Source organism: Coffea arabica, chromosome 1c, assembly GCF_036785885.1.
Source record: "Coffea arabica cultivar ET-39 chromosome 1c, Coffea Arabica ET-39 HiFi, whole genome shotgun sequence".
In the NCBI taxonomy this organism is placed as follows: Eukaryota; Viridiplantae; Streptophyta; class Magnoliopsida; order Gentianales; family Rubiaceae; genus Coffea; species Coffea arabica.
In genome coordinates this window covers 2,352,959-2,363,817 of record NC_092310.1, presented here as the reverse complement: position 1 = coordinate 2,363,817, position 10,859 = coordinate 2,352,959, and the positions used below count along the sequence as shown (strand labels likewise).

The 10,859-nt window shown below is 36.9% G+C and overlaps 1 protein-coding gene across 2 annotated transcripts; it reads left to right on the top strand.

Annotated features, from left to right (window-relative positions):
• Positions 1-1,303: 1,303 nt before the first annotated feature.
• LOC113694011 (uncharacterized) lies at positions 1,304-10,422 on the top strand. Of its 2 annotated transcripts, XM_027212887.2 has the most exons (11): positions 1,304-1,483; positions 1,611-1,665; positions 1,784-3,925; positions 4,020-4,311; positions 4,422-4,504; positions 5,355-5,593; positions 6,253-6,339; positions 7,487-7,586; positions 8,796-8,994; positions 9,067-9,440; positions 10,099-10,422. In XM_027212887.2, exons 3-10 carry the CDS (start codon positions 1,799-1,801, stop codon positions 9,225-9,227), a joined length of 3,288 nt encoding a protein of 1,095 aa, XP_027068688.2. In that variant the 5' UTR covers positions 1,304-1,483; positions 1,611-1,665; positions 1,784-1,798; the 3' UTR covers positions 9,228-9,440; positions 10,099-10,422. The 2 variants fall into 2 exon arrangements, with proteins under 2 accessions (XP_027068688.2, XP_071938048.1); XM_072081947.1 differs by lacking the exon at positions 10,099-10,422 and having other exon boundaries at positions 1,343-1,483; positions 6,253-6,342; positions 9,067-9,342.
• The last annotated feature ends 437 nt before the right edge of the window (positions 10,423-10,859 follow it).

Here is a 10,859-nt window from a genome sequence, read left to right as displayed (position 1 = left end):
TAATATGAAAATAACTAAATTTGGTGTTTTTATACTTTTGTATTGAATTTTCATTTTTATATTTTACTAGCCAAATTCACTTTATAATAGTGTAATATAAACATATGTTAAGTTATATTTTGAATAAATAATAGAGAAATATTGGGTGGCAAGGATAGGAAGCTAGAGTCTAGCTAGAGGCTAGATATAGGCAAAGGAAAGGGAATAGTGAGAAGATAAAAAGTGACGAAAAAAAAGTTGAAAAAAGAAAATAAACTACTACAAAGTTGGCTGAAGAGAAGGGAAAAGAAAAAATGGTATAAAGACATGACAGGAAGGACGGTACTGTGGTAAGAGATCTGAAAGTCATAGAAGGCAATACACAGAAAGGGTGATAATTGCTCTATCATGTAAATCATTATAGATTAAATTATTTTCTTCAACTTGTTATCATATACTGACAGCCAAAGTTAACAGATTTCTAATCGAGACTGCACTTAGCTAAGTGATCTGCACATTTGTTGCCCTCTCTTCACTAATGTTGCAGTTTACAAATTTGCACTAATTTGTTTCAACAACATCGTACCATTATCTGGTGATTGATCGAGATCAATTTAAAATCAATTCTGATTGAATCATTTTTGAATTATTTTTTTTATTTATTTGCTAAATCAGTTAATTTTTCCCCAAAACCTTTTTAATTTAAATGCAACTTAACCATGTCTCTCTTTTTTTTCTTTTTTTTTTTGGTTGAAAACTGAGTTTGCTTCTATGATCTTTTAGTAATTAATCAATACTGATTCATGAGTACGAGTTTTCTTTCCAAAATCATGCTTGACTTTAATCTGGAAACCAAAATTTTCTAAAAAAAGAAAAAAGAAAATTTCAAAAGCTATTTCTTTTTTTTTTTTTTTACTTTTATTCTCTTACAATTTAAAAAAAAATCAAAGTTGACTAAATTTTATTATTTCCCTCTTCTTGATAAGTTGGTCCAAAATTTTCTTAAACTGTGGAATTTTGTTAGAGTAAAACCCCATCCCTTAAAACGAGATGCCATAAAAAAAAAGTCAAACCACTGTCCGTAAACTTTTATTTTAATTTCCTTCTTTAAATTCTTTGATTCAATTTTATGGAGGGAAATTTATGTAAAGTTCTTAACATACCTCTTTTAAATTACAAAATTAGCCCTCCGTGTTCCTCCCCATCTTCCCCAAAATGTAGCCCCGTCTAAGCGCTATTCGACAAACCCATCAGTCCTAAAGAGTAATTCACTTCATCGACCTCGGACCCATATATACTCCGACATCCATTTCTTGTCCTTTTGAACTCAAATTCCGCAGTTCCCAAAAACCCTTTATTTTCCCCTTCCAAAATCTAAAACCCCTTTAGATTTTTTTATTTTTCCCGAATTTTTTTAATGCAGCTGGTCATTGAAGGATTGACTTTTCGAGGAGAAGGCCTTGATTCAATCTTGATTGATTATTCGGGAAATTTTTCTTTATTGGTAAGTTTTTTGGTATGAAGTTTTTTTTTTTTTTTGTTGAGTAAATTTTAATTGCTTCCCTGGTACATTTACGATTTTTGTCCCTTTTTGGGTTGGAAATCTAGTGTAATCTATAATTCTTTTTCAGGGTCTGTTAGGAGATAGAAAATCTTGAAGTTTTTCAATTGGAATTGCTGGAAAAGGTTAGTATTTAGTGTTTCCAGTTTCCGTCTTTCTGTCTTGTTTTGATTTCTCCTTTTTTTGGTTTTAACTTCTTTTTGAAAACCCTTTTGGATTTTATGTGGGATTTTGTTTTTGTAGGGTTTGGTAAAGGAGATGAGGGAGGGTTTGAGATCAAATGCTCGGCAGAAAGGGGAAAGGGAAATGCTTGATTTGAATAAGGAACCTAGTGAAAATAAAATGCCCTCTTCTGCCTCGCCTTCTTCTACTGATTATTTTTCAGCTCAAGAAGACGGGAGAGATGTTGATTCTAGTGTTAATATGAAGGTTGCTGACAATGCTGATGCTGATGATGTTGGACAAGGAGAGGGGGGCGAAGGGAAGGAAGAAAACAATTTGAAAAGCAACGGTGGTGAATATTCTGAGGATGCTGTGGGGAAGGCTGAGTTTCATTTTCCTTCGACCAATGCAGGTTTAGTCACTGAGCAGGTGAGTGAGTCTGAACCTTTGGCATGTCGTACAAATGCTGCTGATATTGGTGTCGTAAATGTTGGTGTGAGTGGTGGTGCTAGCATAAGCGGGGAAGTGGTAGGTAAAAAACGACGAGGGAGAAAAAGAAAGGTGGCGGGGAGTGGACTATCTGGTGATGGGGGTGCGGAACTGGAGTCCCTGAAGGTGGAGAGTGCTAAACTTGCAAAAATTGGGGAGGATGGGAGTACGCATGAAGTTTTGGAAGATGGTAGAGATGCTGATATGGTTGGAGATGTGGTTGCTGATCCTAGTACTGGTGAAAGCAGGCAGGAAACCAGCAAGGGCCGCAGAGGAAGGAAAAGGAAGACAAATCCTAGTGGTGATGGGGTTAGTGAAGATGGGGGAAAGAAGGTTGAAAAGTTGGCCGTGGAAGCTAGACCTCAAATACTTGGAAGGGTTTTGAGGTCTAGGACAATAGCTTCAACTGGTAGTGTGAAGCAGGCTCAGGGAGAAGGGAATGCAGGAGACCATGAAGGCCAGTTGGACATTATAAAGACAAAGGTTGAAGCTGACGAAAGTGTTCGACCTGCTTGGAGGGGAAGGAAAACTGTGAAGGGCCGTCGTGGAAGACCTCCTAAAGTTCACGGGAAAAGTGGGAACTTGAAGGTGGCTGCCGGCCAGAAAACAAAAGCAGGATCCGAGAGAAATTTCAACTTACGGAGAGCCAAAGTTGTCAAGGTAAAAAAGCACAAGGAAAAAGTGAAGTCTGACATGCCTAAGCTCCAGGAGCAGAAAAGCAATCACAAAAATGAAAGCGAAGTGGGACGCAACACAGAAAAACAGTTGCTGAGAAATCGAATCATCAGCATTCTCAAGGAGGCAGGTTGGACAATTCAGTATCGACCAAGAATGAGCAAAGAGTACTGTGATGCAGTTTATGTTGACCATCAAGGAAGAACTTACTGGTCAGTTACCTTGGCATATAAAAAGCTTAAAGAAATGGTCGAAAATGGGACTGCAGATGCCAAGGCCATATCTGCTTTTACTCTGATTCCAGAGGATGAACTTAGCAAACTGTATAGAATTACGAAAGAGAAAGGGAGCAAATGCAAAAAGCTACCAAAAGTGGGTGGGAGTAAGACTGGGAAGGGGCATGATAGCACAGCTCTCTCCATGTGCAAAGGAAACTCCAATGCTAACCCATATCTTGGAGAGAAACCATCTAGGAAGAAGAAGGTGGATATTTCTGAGCAAGGTAACCAAGTGATATTCTCAGGCAGGAGAAAGTCAAAATCAAGAAAGAAAGGAGAAAGAAAGCCTTGTACTCTTTTGGCTCGTTGCCCTGAAAATGACCATGATGCTGATGGTTTTGAGATGTACAAGGGGAAACGCACTCTACTTTCGTGGATGATTGACTGGGGAACTGTATCACCAGGGGTCAAGGTGCAGTGCATGAATCATGAAAGAACTGCTTCGCTGCTCGAAGGGAGGATAACTAGCGAGGGTATATCCTGTGATTGTTGTGGTAAAGTAGTGACTTGTGCAGATTTTAAGTCTCATGCTGGTAGCTCACTGGGCCAGGCTTATGAGAACATATTTTTGGAGTCTGGACATTCACTTCTGCAGTGCATTAGAGAATCATGGAGTAAACAAGAAAAGACTGATAATATAGGATTCCATCAAGTAAATGTTGATGTTGCTGCTGGTGATGATCCCCATGACGATACCTGTAACATATGTGCAGATGGTGGTGAATTGACCTGCTGCGATGGTTGCTCATCAACATTTCATCATAGATGCTTGCAGATGGAAGTATGGTGACTATGGTCTATTGCCTCCTATTCTTTTAGTTTTCTCTCCTTTTTAAATAGTTCAGATGATGTATCTTCCTCACTTTCCATTGCAGCACGAGCCAGTTGGATATTGGCGGTGCGTTTACTGTTCCTGTAAGTTCTGTGGGATGGCATTCTCTGCTGAGTTCTGTGAGAAGATCTCTGAGAAAGCCTCCCTGAGTGACGATGCTCCGGGTACTGAGAATGCTCCTGGTCCAGACGATACTCCTTATATGGATGATGCTCCTGGTACAGATGATGCTACTGACACGGAGGAGAATCCTGATAAGAAAAAAGTTGATCCTGTTCTGATTGATTATATGGATGACTATGAAAGGTTCAGATGCTATTTCTGTGAAGAAATATGTAAGTAAATATATACATTCTCCTGTAATTTCTGTGACATTCATTTGCTTTAATTTCTCATTTTCTGTTTCATTTTGATAACTTTTAACCTGTCCCATTTCAATTTGCAGTCCACACTCATTGCAGATCGGGGAAGGATGCTGTAGACAATCATGCAGCAGACTTTTCATTTTGTGGGAGGGGCTGCCAGAAGGTATGATACTGATTATATAATGTAAACACGTTCCTCTTTGCAGACAACTTGGCTTGTATTTCAACAGGACTGGAGTTGTAGTAAATGTGCTCATCTTAGTTCATGCACATTGAAGGCCATATGTTGATGCCTAAATTTGTTAAATGCCACTGCACTAAATAGTGGACTTCACAAGGCAAGGATTTTTTTTTTTTTTTGAGGGGGAGATACCTGAGATACAACATCATGACTTAACTATAGCAAACTCATAAAGTATGAGCTTAAGTATGAGCTTATTGATTTAATATTGATGCATTTATTGTGCCTCTAGTTAGTAAGCAAATTTGGACAGAATGTGTACATGCTAAAAATTCTTGAACATATCTGTGCAGTTGTTATGTTGAAGAAGATGTGTGAATTTTCTGTGGACATGAGTTTTACGGTAACCGAATTTCGTCCACAAATATATGATTTATGGTTGGTTAAGCTTTATTCAAAGATTCCATTATTTGTGTTTCACGCTATACTCGTTCTAATATTTCAGATCTTGCTCTTACCTTTCTGGCGTCTATGTGAATGCTTAGCGGTAATGCATCTTGTGATAGATAGAGATCCATTTTGCTTAGTTTTGTTGAATGTATTCATTCCACTTTTTATTTCTATGTTGGTCAGCATTTGGCTTTTTTTCTCCTTATTCTATCCTGCCAAATGATGTATACTTGGTTTTGGATATATTATCTAGAGGTTTATCATGCATTAAATGCGCTTTAACACAACCTCTGCCCTATTTATAGTTAGATTAGGCTTATGGTTAATATGAACTTTTACCCACTTTTATTAATTGTACTGAATTCTTTTTCTTATTAAACAGCTATATGAAAATCTACAGAAGCTTCTTGGTGTGAGACATGAGTTGGAAGCAGGATACTCGTGGACCGTTCTTCGTCGTCAAGATGTTGTTACCGATGTGGTTGGTAATGCTGATTCATTGGAGGTTCTATGCAATTCTAAGTTGGCCATCGCACTTTCTCTCATGGACGAGTGTTTCGAACCTATCATTGACGAGAGAAGCAACATTAATGTGATTCAGAGTGTGATATACAGCTGCGGGTACGTACCTATCATTTTCCTTATTTGGTGTGCTTGATTTTTTTAGCACTGTTGTGGAGTGTCTTAAAATACTTGGGAAGGTTATAGGAGTGGCTTTTTCTGTTTTCTTATTATTTTCAAGTGTATAGGCAACAATGAAATAATAATTTGGCAATCACATTGCAGTCAAGTTTGTGTTTTCTTATATTGAAGCTGTTTATTCTTAATATACTATATATTTTTGGTGGAGATCTAGCTGGTCTAGGTTCCTGTTATTGATGTTGAAACTTCTGCCTTATTTTTTTGTATCATCTGTATTAGCATCACTTACAACAAAGACTTTTAATAGATGAAACTAGCAATGCATTTTATAAGTCCATGCAACCAAACTTTTTTTCCACTCTTGATAGGTGAAGTTTTACTTCTTTTCTTATTTTACGGGGTTTGCACTTGACGCTTGAATGACCTGTCATCTTTCCATTCTTTGATATTCTTTGGTGCTGACTTATTCTTTTGGCTGTAAAGTGGTTAATTTTTGGAGAACCTTCTTGTTTCCTTTGCTAATCTTCCAAATAAATTATTATTACTTGTTTTCGAATATGTAGCTAATCTACCAACTATGCACATTAGCTTGAGCATAGAATAAAATGTAATATTTATTGACAATTTTTCTTTCCCAGATCAAATTTGAGAAGGCTAAACTTCCAGTGGTTCTATACTTTCATTTTAGAGAGGGGAGATGAACTTGTCTCTGCAGCAGCTGTAAGGTTGTGAGTTGGTTCTTCTGTTGCCTTGCAATGTTTTTTGAGCCATCAGAATTTCTGAAACTATCACATGCCTTAATGTTTTTCCCTTTGTATTATTTTTGTTTATATTTATGTGGCAATAAGAAACATGAAGAGAATGATCATACTTCTTATTTACATGCTGGGTTAATCTGGTTGATTTAATGATCCAAACTGCAATCATCTATGCAGATATTACCCGTTATTGTTTACAATAGGATAAACAATTAAGTTATAACTGTTGACTTTCATTTTTTGCTAAACAGCAGCACGAACAAACTTGCATATTTTGAGTGGCTTGCATGATATGGTATTGGAAATAGCAGAGGCTTGTTGGTCTTCTTGGAAGATAAATCTTCAGGAAACGAGCAATTAAATAGCCTAGTTATGGTCATGATTTAGTCTACTCAGGTTGAGTTGGCCATTGCAAGTATCTGGGATTTTGACGGCAAGTTGCACATACAATGTAAGATTGTGTGGTTATTCACTGGACTCTATTTTATATGTGAGCAAAGCGATGAACCCAACCAGTAGGGCCCTATTGAGCAAGATAGAGAATGTGATTGTTAGTAACGCTCGAAGGATGAAATGAGTAGTATATGACTGTCAACTGGAAGCATATGTTTTGATTCCACTGCCAATGTTTTGTGTTGTAACCCTTACTAAGATCTTAAATGATCTCTGTGAGACCTTCCAATCTGAGACCTTTCCATATATTAGGTATTCAAAGATTTTGCACCAAATAGTGCTGTGACTGTTACTTTTTGATTTTGTGGTCTTAAAATACCATTACAAACTCCACTCTTGTCACTTTAATAGCTTTTCTTTTAAGGTAGATCCAGGGCTGGTTTCTTGCATAGATAATAATGATTTGTCAAACTGTAAGCCATAAATGTTGAATTACTTTCATGTACTCCTTCAGTAAATATGATAAAGATGCACTTTATATGTGATGATCTCTTTCTATGGTCGTTAAATATTTTGCCCATTTATTTGGCTGTTTGCTGATTTGCTGAAATGCCAGAGTTCAAGCAATATTGGATCCAACTTCTCTGTGTGTGCCATAATTTTTTGCCCGTCTTTATAATCTAAAAGCTAACACTCGAATCTTTTTCTCTTTTAACAATAGAGTGCATGGGAATCAGGTAGCTGAGATGCCTTTCATAGGAACTCGCTTTACTTATCGACGTCAAGGGATGTGCCGTCGGCTTCTTACTGCAATTGAACTGGTATTTCCTGTCTATACCTTCATATTTTTGTCAATTCTTTAATGCTTATAAGAGGCCCCACTATGGAAATCAAAGCTTCTAGATGTACTTCATTCTTGTGGTGTTTAATGCCCATGTGTTTCCTCGAGTAAGTATTATGACTGCACAACAGAACAAGTTCTAGATTTCCAGAACTTCGCAAGATAAGGTGTTTCCACTGCATTATTGCTTTCAGTACCAGATTCTATGAAGGATTAATGTGGAATTTATAGAGAATTTCTCACTATCTCAATCCTGTCAGTAAAAAGTTGGAAGATGGAAGAGTGTCAACATACAAGCATACATGCATATAAGTAGTAGCTAAGAGAGCATTCTACTGCAGATTTTATAAAGAAAAACATTATAGCCTTAGAAGGGATTACATGTTTGTTATCTTGTTACTTCTCTTTGTCTTGTATCCACTTTGTGCTTCAAAGTTCGTTTTTATGTTTAGGTCCCACTGGGGTTGGTGATAGACTTTATGTTTCAGTTTCTTACTGAGATGAGCTCTATGGAGAACAAGCCAGTGATCCCTGTCATATTTTTGTTTGTGTCTGCTACATCCATGTTATTCTAATTGCTGGGTTGACTTCACCCAGAAAAAAGAAAAGTAAAGAAAACAAAAATCTGCTGCGTTAATCTTCATTCTCATCCCATTCATGTATTCTACACTGTCCAAACACTGCACTATCAGATATTCTGAAGTCTGCTCTCACAAGTCATGTTTTATATACTGATGACTTCACCTGAGCATCCACCTTTGACATCTACAGGGGAAGTTGTGATTTTTAATTTGTTGAATGTTATCAGCAAAATGTATCTCAATCAAGTTATATCTGGTAACAACTTAATGATTTTATCAGAATATTTTATTAGAGTTGGTAAAAAAGTTCTTTGGTAACAAAAGCTCTATGCAGCTGGAGTTCCCTTTCAGCTACGCGTGCTGTTGATGTGCAAGCTCTTTATTTTAGATCAGATATTGATTTACAATGCATTATGGGTTTTACTGTTGCCCTGATTTTTCTGCATGCAGTTGTCTGTTTCATTGATCTGCTGGTTCCATGATTTAAATTTTTCCCCCACTCTAAGGGGCCATATAATGTTGTTTGCCTATTCATATCCTATCTTTTGGATTATTTTGCCTCCTTTATCTTGTACCTTTTGGATCTAAATCTCCTAAATTTGTTGCAGGCTCTCTCCTCTCTTAATGTGGAGAAGCTGGTCATTCCTGCTGTAGCTGAAGTTAGAGAAACATGGACAAAGGCTTTTGGTTTTATCCCCCTTGAGGAATCAAAGAGGCAGGAAATGAAGTATATGAGTATGGTTGCATTTCCTGGCACAGATATGTTGCAGAAGCCTATTTGCATGGAAGGAACAACGTCTACTATGGGTAATTCATCAAATCTTGACACATTTTATTATCCGTGCTGTTAAGATGCTTACTTCTTGCTTCTTATTGAAGGTGGGGAAGTTTCCAAACCCACAATTGAGTTTGTGAATGGGGCTACCACTCCATGTAATCTTGATGCTTCTACTGCTGACAAGCTTGAAGAGAATGTTGAGACTGTTGCTGCTGTAGGATCTGGGGGATTGAAGCATAACACCATTGTTCTTGTTGCATAGACTGAAGGCTCTGTTTAGCAGTAAATTTTTGCAAGTTGGTGACTAAAAAATGTAAATAGTAGTGTTAGGGCAAAGAAGTTTTAGTGATTTTTATGCAAGATTGCTTTGCATCGAACGGATGTACATGGGATTTGCTGAGGTGATGGATATGAAGTTCTCTTTAACTGGTGGCATCATTAAAAGAAGCTTATAATGAAGGTTTATGTTTGATAGGTATGTTCCTTTTTTCTTTGAGTTCCACCGTCATTTTGTTATTACAATAAAATATTTTCACAGTAATGGTGCTTTTGTAACATGTTATTACAATAGAATATTTTCACGGTAATGGTCTTTCTGTAGTTACAAATATGATTTATACATGTCTCCCTAGTATGTTTCCTCAGATCATCAGGTTCAAGTGCTTAGTTAAGTAGTAACCTCCTTTTTACATGTCTGCTGTACTTGTGTTCTGGAGAAAGCAAGGGGGCTGAGACGTCTGTTACCGTTGGGGTTCTTTCTTTGCTTAACTAAGTATTGGCAATAAAACAGCCAACCACTGACCCTTTTTTTTCATTGCTGTACTTTTTAATAGTTTGTAACTTAATAAAAAATGGAAAACTTTAATGAATATTCATAGTAAGTGAAGGCCCACTCTGAGCCCATTATCATGTAAGATGGCATGAATGTTCCTCTTTCCGTTTATGAGTTGGCCTGTAGTTTAAGTTATGATAGTTTTAATTTTCAGCATGATGTTTTCATATTTCATTGAAGGTGTTTTACATGTCTTGACTGTATAATCACACATTCATCAGAGAAAGAAAATCCAGCTCTGGACGCATGCGGTGAAGGTGTGTGAAATGAAATTGACTAATGATACAATTCTTCTCTACAGGTGTAACCTTGGTGATCTGGTGGTGTATAGCTGTAGAAGTTTCAATCAGAATGGTTGTAGAGTAGAGCTTTGTGATATATTACATGCAAATAGCAGATGACAGTATTGCAGCCCTGTTGTTTTGGTTTTGACAGACAGGCTGGAAATAGTCAAATGATTCTCGGATTACCAGTACTTAGTTGGAGACTAAAAACTCCTGGATAATTTCATAGTCTAATGGAAATGGAATCCCAGACCTAAAGTTTGTCTGGTTCCTTGAAAAGTTGTAACTAATTTTGCAGTTACAATATATAGTATGAGAAACTGTATCTACTCTTAATTCAATTGCTCTTGTCTGTGGCCTCATGTCTAACCAGAAGAGAAAGAATGTGGTGCTAACATGGAATGCAGGTTTCATTTTGTTTTAGTCATTCAAGTACAGGGTTGGATTGTAAAATCAGAGCTTTCAACTACTGCTTGTTGGACCCATGTGATTCTTTCCTGGATTGTCTTGTTGGAACCATGAGTAAAGACAAGCAGGAGTACATTCATAGGTAACTAAAGATAAGTGATGAAATTAATAAAACAATTTAGCTTAGTTTTGATTAAGGTTGCGTTTGACAAAACTGAAATCTGAAATCTGAATTTAGTAAATATGAATGTGATATATGTGTACTCTTGGATTTACACGTCCATAAAGTAGGCCACTCCTTTTCATGCCATTGACAAACTAAACCAAATGTAAAACCAATAGACGAAAAAACTACAGAACTATTCATTTT

What these genes read in the sequence shown, in the direction of transcription:
- LOC113694011 (XM_072081947.1), top strand. Translation starts at nt 1,799, where the DNA reads ATGAGGGAGGGTTTGAGATCAAATGCTCGGCAGAAAGGGGAAAGGGAA. An exon ending in ATAGATGCTTGCAGATGGAA is followed by an intron (nt 3,926 to 4,019) that starts GTATGGTGACTA and finishes TTTCCATTGCAG; the next exon opens with CACGAGCCAGTTGGATATTG. An exon ending in TCTGCAGCAGCTGTAAGGTT is followed by an intron (nt 6,343 to 7,486) that starts GTGAGTTGGTTC and finishes TTTTAACAATAG; the next exon opens with AGTGCATGGGAATCAGGTAG.